Source organism: Podarcis melisellensis (genome assembly GCF_964234715.1).
Source record: "Podarcis melisellensis genome assembly, chromosome: 7".
In the NCBI taxonomy this organism is placed as follows: Eukaryota; Metazoa; Chordata; class Lepidosauria; order Squamata; family Lacertidae; genus Podarcis; species Podarcis melisellensis.
In genome coordinates, this window is record NC_138539.1 from 7,394,388 (window position 1) to 7,411,942 (window position 17,555).

General features: G+C 41.2%; 2 protein-coding genes across 3 annotated transcripts; both read right to left on the reverse strand.

Annotated features, from left to right (window-relative positions):
• Nucleotides 1-6,339, reverse strand: LOC309374091 (mas-related G-protein coupled receptor member H-like). 2 transcript variants are annotated; one of them, XR_014170350.1, is made up of 4 exons: nucleotides 6,186-6,339; nucleotides 3,901-3,972; nucleotides 704-2,977; nucleotides 1-654 (listed from the first exon to the last, which is right to left on the reverse strand). XR_014170350.1 is itself a non-coding variant. In XM_081918916.1 (3 exons), the coding sequence occupies exons 2-3, from the start codon at nucleotides 3,960-3,962 to the stop codon at nucleotides 1,879-1,881; spliced, it is 1,161 nt and encodes a 386-aa protein (XP_081775042.1). In that variant the 5' UTR covers nucleotides 3,963-3,972; nucleotides 6,186-6,339; the 3' UTR covers nucleotides 1-1,878. The 2 variants fall into 2 exon arrangements, 1 of the variants encoding a protein (XP_081775042.1); XM_081918916.1 differs by having other exon boundaries at nucleotides 1-2,977.
• Nucleotides 6,340-11,350: 5,011 nt separating this feature from the next.
• On the reverse strand, nucleotides 11,351-16,593 carry LOC309374779 (mas-related G-protein coupled receptor member H-like; the record flags this gene model as incomplete). The annotated part of the gene is made up of 3 exons (XM_081919961.1): nucleotides 11,351-13,916; nucleotides 14,731-14,824; nucleotides 16,561-16,593. The coding sequence occupies 3 exons, from the start codon at nucleotides 16,591-16,593 to the stop codon at nucleotides 12,877-12,879; spliced, it is 1,167 nt and encodes a 388-aa protein (XP_081776087.1). The 3' UTR covers nucleotides 11,351-12,876.
• Nucleotides 16,594-17,555: the final 962 nt, after the last annotated feature.

Sequence of the window (17,555 nt, forward strand, 5' to 3'; positions counted from 1 at the left end):
GGAGAAATCTATTTATTGATTACAGTTATTCTTTGTTTTCATGTTGCCATGCTCAGGCTGGTCAATGGGGTCAGAGATACACAAGAAACCTAAAGATATGCATGCAATATTACATAAATTGTAAGATGCAACTTAAAGGAAAAAGAACTCAATGAAAGCCAGTAAGTTGGATGGAGGTCCCTTCTTTCCTGAGTGTTCAAGGTGATGTCCTAAGGGGGTACTAGATGAAAGGAGGATGGGCTCTGTCTTTGTTTTGGATTCTTCTCTGTCCTTTGATCTTGATATTTAGTCAGTCATATTCCTTTTCCTTGCACAGTAAGGCAAAAAAACATTCCATTCTTTCCCAGTTACAATTCCGTTTACAGTCTCTCTGCTCATTGCCTAAAGGGTATATGGTTATCTTCTGCTTTATGAATTTCCTTGGTATGCCAGTCTATTCATTCTGCTATTCCTTGGTACTGTCATTCACTTATCCCATCATTGACATATATGGACCCCCGACCCCCTCAATTCTATTCACAGGGTTTCCATGCTTTGCCACCAACCAGCAGAAGTGTCTCGTGCTTAACTGTAAGGTCCCCCATCCTCACTCACTCATTCCTTGTTTCTCGGTATGTTCTTGGAAATTACTTTTTCCCTTACATCTCTAAAAACCTCAGTTCTCCAGCTTCAAAAAACAACTCTGCTCATTCTCCCTTGATACCCACTAAATGTGGCACACACTATCTCAATATCTATTGTGGTGGAAAGCTTTTGGAAGCTGCATTCCAGTAGCAAGCATCCACACACACATATACAAAAACAAAAAAGACACCACATCTCTATCACTCACTTGCAGTAAATTGGGCAATCACACAAAGTAGATTGAAAACACATTATTCTCCTCCACCCCGATGATTCTGGGGACTTTAGTTTACTAAGGGCACTAGAAAATGTAGCTCTGTGAGTGGTAAATTAAGTTCCCAGAATACTTGGAGGGGCATAATGTGCTTTCAATGTGCTTTCAGTGTATGGTGTGTACCGAGCCACACAGACATTGCTATTGGACTTAGAAATGGAGACCTTCTATATATCCCTGGGTTCATAGACTCATAGAACTGTAAAGTTGTAAGGTACCCCAAAGGTCATCTAGTCGAGCAGGAATCTCAACTAAAGCATGCATGACAGATGACCTTCCAACCTCTGCTTAAAACTCTCCAATGAAGGGGAGTCCATAATCTCCCGAGGGAGTCTGTTCCACTGTTGTACAGCTCTTAGTGTCAGAAAGTTATTTCTGATGTTAAGACAAGTCATAATCACTTTTCCTTCAACTTGGTTTTTCCAGATGTGGAATTGAAAAATAGGTTAATAACACTCTTAGACCTAATTTTGGGAAGAGTCAAATTAATTTTGACAAAACTAGTGAATTCTTTTTAGAAGTCTTTTTGGGAAGGTTTTCGCATTCATTGAGTATGCCTCTGAATAGCTGTTTCTGGGAACCTCAAGTGAGGAGAGTGCTATTAATCTCTTTAATCGCAAAGAATCAGAAATTTTGTACATTTCTACAATCCCACCAGAGATGCCTGTAAGTACCCATGCGCTGGCATCCCCTCCATGATGGTTGATACTGCTGTTTATAGAGGAACCCTTGAAACCAATGAGCATTAGATTGGGAAAGTGGGAATAATATTAATTGATTATATAAACTTCATGCACTGGAGAAGCAAAGGTACAGAGAAGAGGACTGCAAGGAAGATGGCTATTATGGTTCACACTGAGAAGCTTTTTTTTTTTTTTTAACACCCCCAGGGATAGAAGTGAGGCCTGCCTATAAAAATCCATCAGGAAATCTAAGATTTCACACAGTAGGAACCCTGCTAAGACACCACTCATAGATGGTCAAATCATAACTTTACTCTCTGTTTTGGATTTCTTGTCTTCTGTACAGTCTCCCACATCCTTAAACACCCTTGAGATTGCAACTTTCATGGATACCCTGGAAGGACTCTTCCGTCCTCTCCTTCCAACTAAAAAATAAATGATTGGGTTGATGCTGCTGTTTAGAGAAGAACACCCAAAGCCGATGAGCATGAGACTGTGAAGGTGGGGGGAATAGTAGCAATAGATTACATAAACTGCATTCAGTGGGAAAGCAAAGATGAGAAAGAAAAGGAGGGCAAGCAAGATAGCCGTGATGAGTTTTCCTTGCTTGTGTTGTTGTGCTTTACAGCAGACTTTGATGAACAGGATCAGAGAAGAGATGAACATGAGAGGCGTACAAAGCAGAGCATTTACAAGCAGCTGGTAGTGTAAAAGGGATGCCCCAAATCTGCCAGTCATGCGTAGAGCGAAATGGATTGCAGAAAGCAGGAAGGAGAAGATCCATATTATAGCGCATATGATGGCAGATGAGTTTGGTCCCCGGTCAAATCGATGCCAAAGTGGGAAGAGGACAACTACACACCTGTCAACGCTGATAGCTGCCAGTAGATACTGACTGGTAGAATATGTGAAGCAAAAGAGTTCAAAAAATAATAGAAAAACACTGTTGAGAATGCGAGATTCACTCGTCACACGAAGGGCAGTCGCAAAGGCAGCAGTACTGATTAGAGATAAAAGGACAGCAAAGTCAGCAATGGAAAGGTTCAGAACATAGGTGGTGAAAAGATTCCTCTTAATTTTGAAGCCAAGAAGCCAGATGACATACCCATTACCCAAAAGCCCCAAAATGCAAATGATGGCAATGAAGCTGTTGATTAAATACTTTGCTAATTTGGAGAAGACCAGATCATTCGACGCTACAAACTCGGAAAAAACAATGCTGGAGGCAGCAGTTGTGCTATTATTTAAATTTCTAAATATGATACTCTCATTTGAGTTAAGATAATCAGGTATGTCTCCAGAACCACTGTAAGCTTCTGTTATTGCTCGACCATCTGGTTGCTTGACAATACCCTTTACATAAATGTTATCTTCGGTAATCCTTTCATGCCAATACCTGCAAAAAGAAAGAGAACATGAGTAATCATTATTCTGCAGTCAGTCAAATAATCTACACAACGGGTACACAAGCCACACTACCTAAAACCCTGACCCCTCATTTGTCAAAGTCATATTGATTTGGGTACGACTGGGACTGGGAGCAACTTCCACTGAGTGAGTCTCTTACCTGATTCACAACATTTCTTTCAAAAACTCCCAAGTCAATGGTGGCCATATCCACACCATGCCTTTACATTGTTATGATAAACATTGATGGCCGCCCAAAGAATCCTGGGAGTTGCAGTTTGTTAAAGGCACTGAAAGTGCTTAGGCATTCCTTATTCCCACCACAGCGCTACAATTCTGAGAGTTCCATGTGCAAAGAGATTGACCGTTAATCCACCCTAAGATTAAAGGAGGACTGGGAAAATCATGCATGGCACCATGAGCTAATAATAATAATAATAATAATTTTATTGAATTTATATACCACCCTATATCCAGGGGTCTCAGGGCGGTTCATAGAATAAAATCAAGATATAAAACCACAAAATACATAATAAAAATAAAAACAACAACCCAATAGCCCCCCCAAAAAACCCCACATTTTAAAAGGGCATAGGATGTAAATTGGATCAACCAAAGGCCTGGTTAAAAAGGAACGTTTTTGCCTGGTGCCTAAATGTGTATAATGAAGGTGCCAGGCAAACTTCCCTGGGGGGAGCATTGCACAGATGGGGAGCCACTGCAGAGAAGGCCCTGCTCTTGTGTTGCCCGTTCTCTTTAGAGAAAAAGGTGTGAGATAAATGTGATAAATAAACAAAAAACTATAAAATAAATCTGGAGGGTGGAATTCTGAAGGTCACATCCTCTTTTTAGTAACCCGACAGAGGCCGCATTCTCTGCCTTATTATTTTTATTATTATTGTATATACTTACCAGATGTCCGTCACATCCAGTTCCCTTGTGATGTTAAAATGATGTATAGAATTTCCTTCCATGGTGGGATGCCTAAATAAAATAACTACTATAAACTATGAGAATGATTTCAAGTGTTGTAAATCAAAATTATGACTTTATTAAAAAGTAGAAGAGACTGGAAGATGTTCACTAGAGCTGGGCACAACCATCCGCTCCATGACATTGAACCAGGGGTTCCTGAATCAGTGCAGACCATGCTGGTTCAACCTGAAGATGAACTGCCCCACCCTGGACCCAATTCTGAAGTTTGGAGAAGGAGTCCACCACACTGGATGCAGGGAGGGACACCAGAAAAGCCCAGATGGATCACACAAGTGGCCCATCTAGTGCAGCATCATGTTCTCACAGTGGCCAGCTAGATGCCTCTGGAATAGCCAAATGGAGAAGCTGAGCCCGAGAGCACCCTCTCAAATTGTGACTGCACCCACACAAGACACAAAGGATTGGGATTAAAATGACAACAGCCTTATTAAAGTCTACTTGAAGGGTCTGCAAAGGACTAGAATTATGAAAGCTTCAAAGCAGTGCAGGCTCCTATAAATCTGAAACAGTGTATAGCTCAGTCCTTGGATTTGTGGGTGAGCTCCCTTGGTTCGTGGCCTCAGAGTAGTTAACTCTCTAGCCAAGCTGTTGCTGTCTAGGGAGAAATCTAGGGACTTGGGTGGCACTGTGGGTTAAACCATAGAGCCTAGGTCGGCGGTTCGAATCCCCACAACGGGGTGAGCTCCTGTTGCTCGGTCCCTGCTCCTGCCAACCCAGCAGTTCGAAAGCACATCAAAGTGCAAGTAGATAAATAGGTACTGCTCCGGCGGGAAGGTAAACGGCGTTTCCATACGCTGCTCTGGTTCGCCAGAAGTGGCTTAGTCATGCTGGCCACATGACCCTGAAGCTGTACGCCTGCTCCCTCGGTCAATAAAGCGAGATGAGCGCCGCAACCCCAGAGTTGGCCATGTCTGGACCTAATGGTCAGGGGTCCCTTTACCTTTACCTAGGGAGAAATCTACTCTGTCACATTTAGGAGGGAGAAAATTTGTCCTCTCAACTTTATTTATTACATTTTTATCTGGTGATTATATATTTTGTTAACTTTGGGGGAAAATTAGCTCATTTGTGGTATTATTTTGATATCCAGTGACAAAACTATTGTTTAAATCTGGATAACCAGATAAGTCTCTAGAACCATCATAACAGCTGAAGTTCTGAAACAATCTTGTGGGTCTAAATGAAATCAAAGAGATTACTTTTCAGAATAGTGCTTCCATAGAGATAGAGAGCAAGGAGAATGGCTTCCATTTATGGTGCCTGGAATCTCATGCATCAAAATATTCATAATGCTTCTTATGAAACTTCTACAGCCAAACCTAAGTAGTCATCTCTCTCTTTCTCCCTCTCTCCTTCTCTCTCTTTGCACCCCTTTTCTATTTTTCTTGATATATCATCACACCCCTTTTTCCTCCTTGTTAGGGCAACAAGAAGTCCTTCCGAAGTCTTCAATCTAGGCATATTTAGGGCCATTCAAGTGTTTGGGTTGCATTTAGCTAATGTTCACCCACTCTAAGCCTACCAAAATCAATGGCCATTATTAATTTAGATCCATTAATTTCAATGGGTTTCAATGGAATTTAGGAAACTTAGAGAACATTTTTATTTCAGTTATTACAAAATAATTTGAGGCTTTGTTTTGTTTTTTTACTCTCAAGCAGTACATATATATTATGAAATAAGTGTATAATTTTAGGAGACTTTAATTAGGCATCAGATTTTGATACAGAATAAAACTTCCCTGTCACCTGTCCTTGGAGCTTACTCACTTGCAAGTGATATGTGGTTTTCATCTAAGCAAGTTTTACCGTTATTGAAAGATACATGCACACAGCTGTACACATGTATTACAAGAATAAAATTATATCAGCATATACTAAAGAATCAGGAGGCATTTCTCGTTTAGTAAAGGTTAAAAGTAGCAGTGGTGCCCTCCCAGCCTAGAATCCCATACGCTCCAGCTCTTTGCCCTGGTAGACCAGGTCTAAAAGAATCTTCTTTGGTGATCACTTGTAGCCGAGTAAGATTGTCTTCCATAAACACAGCCTAAAAGGATCACCCCAGCCTTTGACCTGTTATACTTCTAACAGAAGACTTTGGGGATTCAAGCTGACTGAAAAACACATACCCCCCTGCCACTCAGATATGGTTGCCCTCCAGCTTTTGCGAACAAGCTACATCAACTTGAGAAATTCACATACCTGGGAGAAACTGCTGATCAGCAATCTTTAGACGTATACGTTGGAGGCAGCAGCAAGAGGTATAATATCCTGTGCTGGAAGATGTGCAGAAATAAATGCAACTACAAAGAAAAGAAAAGAACTGACTTGTCATCAAAGTTCCCTGCAAACTGTTTGGTGCTCCACCCTTTCCTCTTAATTTGTGCTCAGTTTGCAAACATCATATGGCAAGAAGAATTTTGCTCATCAGTTATCAAGATAGCTAGTTTTAGGAGGAAATTCAAGTTCTAGAAAGACATTACTGAGAAATGTGGGTCAGAAAGTTACAAAGAAGGAAGAACCAGGGGAGGTGGGTGATTGGTTTGTTTTGCTTTGGCTCTGATATGCATTTTTATTTTGTGAACTATCCTGAGATCTTTGGATGAAGGGTAGCATACAAATTTAATAAATCATAAATAGTAATAATAATAATAGCTCTGTGATGTAATTGGGAGAAATATCTTTATTTATTACTGAGAGTTTCGCCTTGCCCTTATTTTACCATGCTCAAACCAGTTAACAGGGTCACACAAAAACCTATGTCAAATTTAGAAAGCCTCATAATTGTGGGGACTGTAGATTGTTAGGATGCTGAGATCTGCAACTCAGAGAAAACGTCCTATACTTTTTGTGGTGGCGGATAATTTAATTTCAGTTTATGGTGTATACAGAATCTCACATACATAGCAGCTCAATCTATGGGATAATTGATTGAAAGGTGTCAGATCTCATAGATGATGGCAGCTGCCCCAAAATGGAAAAGCTTTCAGGGTTTGTGATTTTTGTTTTGGTATGAAAATATGTGCTGTTTAGCAATAGCCAAAGAAACACTTTACATTATTTTAAATATCTCTTGAAAGCCTGAGCTCATTCTGAGCTTTGACCTACTTGACCTTCTCCCTGCAGCTGTTGGCTACACCTGTACAGTATACTCTTCCTTTCCGATTTTCTTTTTCTTCCATTTCATATACATTCCCTTCTTACACCTCAGCTTATCTGATACTTACTGATACTTTCCACCTTCCTTTCTGAGTGCATGCCGACTACACTCAACTTTCCCATGCTTTTGTATCATTAAAGCAAACAGATTGTGTTCATTTACTTCTAAGCTTCCCACTGCTTCCACTTCATCACTCAGTTCCTCTCTGTTGATGAGGACCAGATCCCCTTTGTTGCTTCTTACACCTTGTGGGCATTCATATTGTCATGGAGGCTGATGGAATCAAGGCCAAATTGGGAAGAGGACAGCAACACACCTTTCAGTGCTGATGGCTGTCAACAGAAATTGACGAGTGATGTACACGAGGAAAAAGTAAGAGGAAAGGGACCCTTGCAACAAATCAGAAGAGCATATAAGGATGCCAAGCTCAGCCACAGCCAAATTCAGGATGAAGATGGTGAAACAATTCCTTTTCATGCCAAAGCCGAGAAGCCAGATGACAGTTAGATCCCTCGTAAGTTCAAAAATGCTAATAACTGAAATAAAGGCAGGGATAATAAGGTATATAGAATCATAGAGTTGGAAGAGACCACAAGGGCCATCGAGTCCAACCCCCTGCCAAGCAGGAAACACCATCAGAGCACTCCTGACATATGGTTGTCAAGCCTCTGCTTAAAGACCTCCAAAGAAGGAGACTCCACCACACTCCTTGGCAGCAAATTCCACTGTCAAACAGCTCTTACTGTCAAGAAGTTCTTCCTAATGTTTAGGTGGAATCTTCTTTCTTGTAGTTTGGACCCATTGCTCCGTGTCCGCTTCTCTGGAGCAGCAGAAAACAACCTTTCTCCCTCCTCTATGTGACATCCTTTAATATATTTGAACATGGCTATCATATCACCCCTTAACCTCCTCTTCTCCAGGCTAAACATGCCCAGCTCCCTTAGCCGTTCCTCATAAGGCATCGTTTCCAGGCCTTTGACCATTTTGGTTGCCCTCCTCTGGACACGTTCCAGTTTGTCAGTGTCCTTCTTGAACTGTGGTGCCCAGAACTGGACACAGTACTCCAGGTGAGGTCTGACCAGAGCAGAATACAGTGGCACTATTACTTCCCTTGATCTAGACACTATACTCCTATTGATGCAGCCCAGAATTGCATTGGCTTTTTAAGCTGCCGCATCACACTGTTGGCTCATGTCAAGTTTGTGGTCAACCAAGACTCCTAGATCCTTTTCACATGTACTGCTCTCAAGCCAGGTGTCACCCATCTTGTATTTGTGCCTCTCATTTTTTTTTTTGCCCAAGTGCAATACTTTACATTTCTCCCTGTTAAAATTCATCTTGTTTGTTTTGGCCCAGTTCTCTAATATGATATTCCATAATTAATATGTTCATAGTTTGGGAGCCCAGTTGCATTGTCCCATTATCTTCTCCTACAGCATCCAAAAGGGACAAGGACTGAGGGCTATAACTTCTCCTCATGTTCAATCTCTGCTTTTGAGCTGCTTCTTGTATGAATCCTCCTCCTAGGAGAAGAGAGACAAAGGGGAGTCAGTTCCCATTAAATAAAACTCAACCATATTACATTTGTGTATAGATTTCCCACCCTTCTCATCCATTCCAGTAGCTGGAGTTGGTGGAACAAAGTCATCGGTGGAACAAAGATTTGTTGAGCAACCAGAAAGTGTGACATTCAAGAGTTTAATTAATTTGCTCTACAGTGGTACCTCGGGTTACATACACTTCAGGTTACAGACTCTGCTAATCCAGAAGTACTACCTTGGATTAAGAATTTTGCTTCAGGATGAGAACAGAAATTGTGTTCTGGTGGCGCGGCGGCTGCAGGAGGCCCCATTAGCTAAAGTGGTGCTTCAGGTTAAGAACAGTTTCAGGTTAAGAACAGACCTCTGGAACGAATTAAGTGCTTAACCCGAGGTACCACTGTACTTTGAAATCCTGAGTAAGAAACCCTAAGCAGTTTAGGGGGCAAGAGGGAAAGACAGAAAGAGGGAAAAACTTCCAGTGGCAGGAAATTTTAAAATTTAAACCACACAGAGATAGCAAGAACAGAGGAGCAGCGCCACATAGTGGTAGGAAGGGAAATGAGGCAGAAGAGGAACCCCTGGAGGATCATGGCCAAAAAAAAAGCAGGGCTATCAGGTGCTATGCTGTGTTTCCGGAGCTACAAAAGTGATTCCATGCCTTCATTTCAGAGGAAGGAAGTAAGTTTTGCTGGACCACCTTTGAGATTTACAGTTGGCGATCGTAAAATCTTCTTCAACATTCTCTTTTGATGAACCCCCAAAGTGGAACTCCTCGCTCTATACATTTATGCAAGAGGGAAGAATTTCTTGGGCAGGCACAGACTCTCATACAATAACAGATCCTTAATATCCATGCACAATCAGTCATGCAAACACACGCAAAACGCAGCAATTGCACACATAAACAGAGAGCTTCTTCATGTCCCTCAGTTGTTAGTGGATTTGAGTTCAGAAAACATTTGGTGGCCCTATCAGAAAACAGTAGGGTTCCATCCATTCTTAAGCAGTTTCCTAACATTGTGTTGCAGGAAGATGTTATTCCCCTTTTTATCAATAGCTAATTTAAGAGGAGCATCTTGCCTTTTAAGTCTTGATCCTGTGGACAGACAATCTTCAGGAATTGTGATCCAGTTTATCCAAAGCACAGCTCTCAGAACCAGACACTTCACCCATCCCTCACATATTGGGGATATCCACTCTCCACAAATTCCAGTCACTGGAATATTTCAATGTAAGGTTCTCCACCCCCACCCCCACTCTCACTTCTTGCTTCTTTGTCGTGCTTTGACATCCATCTGTCTCGTGAGTCAATGGAGGAGGGAGGACACCTTTGGAGGTGAGGTCAAGCAGTTGCACAGTTGCAGCGCCTGCTGTGGCTGTAGCTTCTTTTTATATTCCTGCCAATTATCTCTTCCCTTCCACCTCTATCAACTTCAACTGACCCAAGTTCTCCTGCTGCAAAAATCAATCTGAATATATACTGTGGTAGAAAACTTTTGCAGGGTTCATTTCAAGAGCAGGAGCACGCGCGCGCGCACACACACACAGAGAGAGAGAGAGAGAGAGAGAGAGAGAGAGAGAGAGAGAGAGACTAAACGACTAAACAACAACAGTTCCTCTTTCCCCATTCTCACCACAGCCCCGTTGCACCACTTCCTATTCTTTTACAGTCAGCACTTCATTGTTAAGGGTGAAACAGAAAAGTGTGAAACAGGAAAGCAGACATCACAGAGTCATTCAAGAGAAATGAATGGTGATGTTATGATGACTCATGTGGACAATTTGGTTGTGTATTTTTCATTATTGATTGTTTCTGACTACTTTTGTTATATCTGTAATTACATATTTTTCTTCAGGTGGTAAGCTGCCTTGAGCATGATTTCAACTATGGGAAGCCAGCATTTAAATGGCATTATGTATGTATGTATGTATGTATTTTTAAGAGTTTGGGATGTTAGGCTATGCTCCAGATCCCTCTAATCCCTGGATCTAGCAAGTGTTAGAAGTTAATAAAGGCAGTGGGCAAATTTTGTGGGCAATGATGTTACCTAGAAGTAAAGCAGCAAGCTGGAGAGAGAGAGTCAGAGTAATGCTTGAAAGCAATATTTGATTTCAGTTTGAATCCAAGGTTGTGGCTGTGGGAGAAACAAGACCCTTTGGGAGGGCTAATGCTGTGATCCCCTCGAACATAGGCACATACTGTATATGTGTATAATTAAACAATTTATCATAAAGACACCACAGTCTCTGCTCTGCCTCATTCCGAAAGGATACATGGACCCTGAGTAAGTTCCCATAACTGCTGGAATTCCACATCACTCAGAGATTGTTATGGCATGCAACAACAGCAGCAACCACAATTGTTGTGCAGTTGGTATTTATGGTAAGTAAACTGCTTTGAATTGATAGGTTTTCAAATTAATACTTAATTATAATAATTTAATTGTATGTATAAGACTGCTCAAATTCCCTTCCAATACCTATTTGGTGTTTCACATGCTCCATTATCTTTTTAAATTTTATTTGAGGAATATTATTCATTATTTAAAAACAGTGAGAACAGTGTAAAACAAGCACCAAAACACACAAGCAGGGCACAACAGCAGTTCCCCCCATCAATCAATCATTTTATTTTTATGCTGCCTTTCCAAAGTTAAGACCTTACAACGTTACGTAACTTCAAACATAACAAAGGTAGTAATAAACAATAAAGAAAATATCAAAAAGTACACAAAGTAAACAATTTCCACATAAATCATAAGATACAAAATACAGATACAAAATATTAACAGCAACAACCCCCCAAAAAATTATGCCAATTTGTGACTCAGAAATTACTTCCGCCCAATGTGTTGTGATCGTTCACAGCTGTGCTGATTTGGATGCTTCTAGAGATGTTGCCCAAATTGGTATGAAGGTTCCTGGAGGCTGTAGTCTTTGAGTATGTTTGGAGACACCATTCGTAATAGTTTTGTTTATTTATGTATTAAATTTACATATTGCCCTCCTTCTGAAGATTACAGGGCAGTTCAGAACATAAAAATGATAACACAAAATATTTAATAAAACAAAAACAAATGAATAACCCCCCTCCATCAAACACATTTAAGGTGAATCAGCTGAAGGCCTGGGTACAGAGGAACATTTCTGCCTGGTGCCTAAATGTATGTAATTAAGGTGCCAGGCAAGACTTCCTAGAGAGAGCATTCCACCTGATATGGTGGAACAAACCAATACTTTAGCATGACTTCACCCAATTTGGCACAACTGTAAGAAATGAGGTTTTCTGAGGCTAAAGTTGCAGTTTTTGTCTACATAAATGTGCCTAAATATAGGCACATTTGACTCACATTTTAGTTTTGGTTTTTGGCAGAATTTAGGCCACAACTTTATTGATTACAGAAAAGTGAGTGGTTGCATAGGCTCTGGTTCGACTAGCTCCCTACACCCTTGCAGGTAGCGCTGACCCAGAGCTCTATCATAGGTCAGCCAAGAGTGAACACCTGAGGCAGGTGAAAAGCCTGGGAACAGACTCTGTTCACTCCCCAGATGCTCCCCTGGACTCAGGCACAGGCACAACACCCTTTGACCAAACCAAGTTGAGTCCCTGGATTCCTTTAACAGAATACCTTTCACATAGGGATGGCGAGACCATTCTCCCATCCCTAGCAAATGAACCAGTGCCTATCCACAACCTTATAAGTTGTGATGAATTGGTACATGGCAGGTGAAACCCAAATGGCTACAGCCAATCAGCCAAGTGGGGAAAATTCCTGCCGTGCCCCTGTCCCAATGACAGACGATACACAACAACATAGCAAGGTCAATCACAAAATGCCCTAAAATTAGGGAGAGGTGTGCGGGTGTTCCGATTCATGAGCCAAAAGAGGAAGCTCTGGGACACGTGCATGAGTCTCTCAATCTGTTTGGACTGCACCCCATTGGCCAGATTAAACCCAGCAACTAGGGACCTACCAATTGCGTGTTGTAGCTATCCAATAGACCCACCCACAACCAGGAGGTCAATCTCCAGGTCTCACCACAACATGTGCCCTCTTTTAGGGAGGACACGATTTGTGTGTACGTAGCCCAATAATTCACAGATTGTACTATCCATTAAATAATCACAATTTGTTTTGGTTTCTTTGACTTCCTGAGCAGAAAAGTAAAGCATTCTGATTCTTTTGAAGCATTATATCTGGGGGCTGACTCGGAGTTCTAGCTCCTCTCTTCCGTGTTCCTCCTCCTTGAAAAGCCTCCACAATGCAACCTTCATGCTCTCCCTTGAGCGACTCTGTTTCTTTCTTCCAACCAGGAAATAAATCAGTGGGTTAACACTGCTGTTTAGACAGCTGCATAAGTGTCCAACAATTAGTGAAGGCACTGATATATCAAACCTCAGAAGCAGAAGTAAAATCATGAAAGTTAATGTAAAAGTGAAAAAGAGGAAGAAGAGGAGAGCAAGAAGGATGGCTCTTAAGACCCTTCCTTTCTTCCTTTGTTGTGATCTGAAGCAAACTTTTATAAACAGGATCACTGTGGAGATAATCATGAGTGGAAAGCAAAGGACAGGAGGAATCAGGAAGAGGAAGAAAAATGGTTCCTCCGAAAGGTACTCCCCAAAAGCATAAATGCATAATCCAATGGATAGGAAAGCAAGGAAAGTAAGGATCCATATGAGAGCACAAACAATGGTAGACAAGTGCTGTGGCCGGTGACATCGATGCCAAATTGGAAAGAGGACAGAAACACACCTGTCAACACTGATGGCTGTCAACAGAAATTGACCAGTGATGCACATGTAGGAAAAGAAAGTACCGATACCCCAAAATATAAACCAGATGATATTTTCCAATGAGGGTGAAAATGCACACAGAGGTAGCACTATTAGGAAACCAATTGAGCATATGAGGACCCCGAGGTCAGCAACAGCCAGGTGCAATATGAAGGTGGTGAAAGGATTCCTTTTCATGCGAAAGCCAAGAAACCAGATGACAGTTCCATTCCCAATAAGTCCAAAAATGCAAATAACAAAACTAAAGATGGCAATAATAATCAATGCCATTTCTTGAGCCCCTAATTCAAAATAGGGATTATTATTTTTGGGGAGCTCGGTGCCATTGTTTGTTCGGTTTCCATTCTCTGCAGTATCCAAAAGGGACAGGGATTCCATGCTGTTGTTTCTCATCATGCTCAATCTATGCTTTTCAGCTATGTCTTGTATGGTTTCTCCTAGGAAAAAAGAAACAAAGATTGAGTCAGTTCTGTCTATAAAACTGAACCTTATTACACTGATGCATGTCTAGATTGCAAAATACCATGGGGCAGCAGAACAATGTGATATGGGGTGCAAAATTAATCCTCTTTACAGGTTTAGTTTTTAATTTTATAAAAATAGAAGAGTCCTTATGGGTGCTAGAAATTACTTGAAAGTTTACAGACAATCCCTTTTGAAATCTTGAAGACTAATTCATTTTCTAGTGATTAGAAGACTCGAGGTGGACTTTGTTCAGGCATTCTTAAAATTCTTCTTGCATAGGAAGGGGAAATAGTTAATGGCAAAGCTCTTCTCAGTATATATATATTTTAAAACAGCAACAACACACAGAAGGACAAGAAACCACCATCAAGGTTTTTGGTAAAGTTTTATGCAATCTCTCTATATCTCTATATTCATTTAATGGGATTTGAACTAGTGATGAATGACCAAGAAAGAGATATTGTGGATGTGGTGGGTAGCTTGATGAAAATGCTGACCCACTGTGCAGCAGCTTTGATAAATGGAGAATTCAGTGTTAGGGATTGTTAGCAAAAGGATTCAAAATGAGACTTCTAATAAAATGATGCAGTTATAAAAATCTATGGTCATTCTACACTTGGAATACTGTGGTAAAAATCCTAGTCATCTCAGAAAGGATAGTATAGAATGAATGGCTTCATCAAGTTCTCAGATGTTCATTTATTCTTCTCTTTTAGAAAATCACTGTCCATCTAGATATAACAAGAGGTGACTATGGAAAGGGACTATGAAAGGTATGGATCTTACCTTCCCTCTGCTCTTTCAATGTAGGGTCATGCTTTAAAGCTCGATTTCCACACTTTAAAGCTATGACATGGAGCTTTAAAGTGTAAACTTGTTCCTAGAAAAAGGAAGTCTGACTCGGTGCTATTTATCTTCATCTGTTTCCAAGTCCATACATAAAATGTATAGACAGACCAGTCTGGCTGAGACCTGACATTGCCCTCTTTTAATGTATGGTTTATGAATGAAACAAACCAATAAATCTTTCCAACAGAAGACCCCTGGAATTCAACCTGTGTCTTCCTGCCTGAGAAACATGTACTCCTCTGCCAGTCTATGGGGCCGTTCCTGCTTTTGCAAATGAATTAAATCAACTTAAGACATTCACATGCCTGTAAGAAACTGTTGATCAGCAATCTTTGGACATAATGAGTGGACAACAAGAAGAAATACAATACCCTGTGCTGGAATAACTAAGTAGGGCAGAAGATTTGCAGAAATGAATGCAACCCCAAGGAAAAACCAGATATGTTCTCAAGCTGAGGGCAACAAGTTTAGGAGTATCCCCACTCCCAACTCATTTTCATTTCTTCTGAATCAACATGAAAAGCTATGTGGTAAGAGGAGCTTGTTTCATTGGTTATTAAGATAGCTAATCATAAGATTCTTAGAATGAGACTCTTTCTTAGATAGCTTAAGATGAGAGTCTTGCCTCCTGAGGCTTAATGTCTTAGAAAGGGATTCTTAAGAAAATTGCATAAGCACGTGTCTGAACCAGAAAGCTTCTCTGTGATGCAATCAGGAGAAATATCTATTTGATGACAGTCAGAACTTCCCTTTAGTTTTTCATGCTTAAGCAGCGTCACAGATACACAAGAAACACAGAGACATTCATATAATAGATACAATATTTAAAGCCCCTAATAGCTTAGGCCCCAAAACATTCTTCTCTATAAGGTTCCACCCTCAAGGTATTAAGATCAACAGAGCAGGCCCTTTTAGTTGCTCTGCCTCCATCAGAAGTTTGGGGTGGTGGAGGCCCCAGGAAAAGGCATTATTTATGATAGCCTGGAGAAGTTTAAGACTTCATGTGGCTGGGACTGGACATGTGTACCCATGATCATGTCCCACAATAACATACTCTCCAAATGCCCCAAATCTGCTGGATCACCACAGAAACAATTAAGCCACCATAGCTTCTTCCTTTTGCCAGGAAAAATCCTGATTTAAGCTCCTCTTAAAGTGACAGTGGAGTTGCAGCTAGCTTGTAGTTTCAGCAAAGCTGCAATCTGTCCCATGGACCTTTAAGAGTAGCTTGGCTCCCTGTCTTCCACCCCATTCCTAGATACTTTATGCAGAGGGGAAGACCCCGAAGTGGGAGGGGAACATTGATGATGGAGGATGGAGGAAGTGTATGAGTGAAGGTGTTTTTGGAGACTGCAGCAACCAGTAGGGAAGCAGAGGGGAAGAGTTTGGATTTGATATCCCACCTTTCACTCCCTTTAAGGAGTCTCAAAGCGGCTAACATTCTCCTTTCCCTTCCTCCCCCACAACAAACACTCTGTGAGGTGAGTGAGGCTGAGAGACTTCAAAGAAGTGTGACTGGCCCAAGGTCACCCAGCAGCTGCATGTGGACTATCGCTCTTAACCACTACACCACACTGGGGAGAGAGCACTTTCAAAATACAAGCCTACACTGCTGGGAAGATGAAAATGCTGTCACTCTCCCTGCTTTTCTCTCCCCTTCTCTTCATTCTCTCTCTCCTTCCCTCCCTCCCCCCCCCATTCTGCTTTTAGCATCCAGACAACATGTGCTGGCCCCCCTCTCTTGCTAGACAGCTCCCAGTCACCCACCAATTCAACACGTACATCATCCAAACTTTTCATGTTGGCAACACACTTTTTAGACCTGTCCCATGGGATGTTAGACGGTCATCTATAGATATAAATGAAGAAATTTAAGAAGCCGTGGAGCTGGAATTTGACAGTTATGGCCATTTTTGCTTTCAACAAGAAATACCGGTATATAAATATAATGAAAGGGAAAAGTTCTCAGTAGTGGTGCCAACCCTGTGGAATGCCCTCCCATCAGATGTCAAAGAAATAAACAACTATCTGATGTTAAGAAGGCATCTGAAGGCAGGACTGTTTAGGGAAGTTTTTAATGACTGATGATTTAATGTATTTTTAATATTTGTGGGAAGCCATCCAGAGTGGCTGGGAAAACCCAGCCAGGGGGGTGGGGTATAAATAATAAAGAATTATTATTATTATTATTATTATTATTATTATTATTATTATTAGTCATCCAATCAGCACAGTGCTCAAGGAGCTGAACATGATTTTGGAATTGACAGAGGGAAAAAAGTTAATGATAATGAAATGAATCTCTAACAGTCCAGTTTCCACTTTACTAATTGCTTCGAGTCATTTAGTTCAACTGGCTGTGGGTTGTTTTTCCAACCTCTGTGTACATATTGGAGTGAGTGACAGGCTGCATCTTGCCCAATGCATATCTCTTCCAGCATTGCCTTCTCACAGTAGCCATCAAATGCATTTGAGAGGTCAACAAACAGGTCCTGAGTGTGTTCTCCTCACATGGAGATGACTTGATCCTGAACAGAAGGATGGCACACATTTTGTTTCAGGGTCCCTCTTATATGCATGTGTTGGAATATATCAGTAGATGTTACTATGTGAAATCTCTAGCTATGTCTTGTTTTTGTCACCCTGGAAATCATTTCAGTCAAAGGAGACCAATAAAATGTCAGGTAACTGACATTTGTGTGGCCCTACCCACCTGTCAAACATAGCCCATTGTGGGGGTGATTAAGGATCTGGACATCAGG

What these genes read in the sequence shown, in the direction of transcription:
- LOC309374091 (XM_081918916.1), bottom strand. Translation starts at nt 3,962, where the DNA reads ATGGAAGGAAATTCTATACATCATTTTAACATCACAAGGGAACTGGAT. An exon ending in CTGGATGTGACGGACATCTG is followed by an intron (nt 2,978 to 3,900) that starts GTAAGTATATAC and finishes TTCTTTTTGCAG; the next exon opens with GTATTGGCATGAAAGGATTA.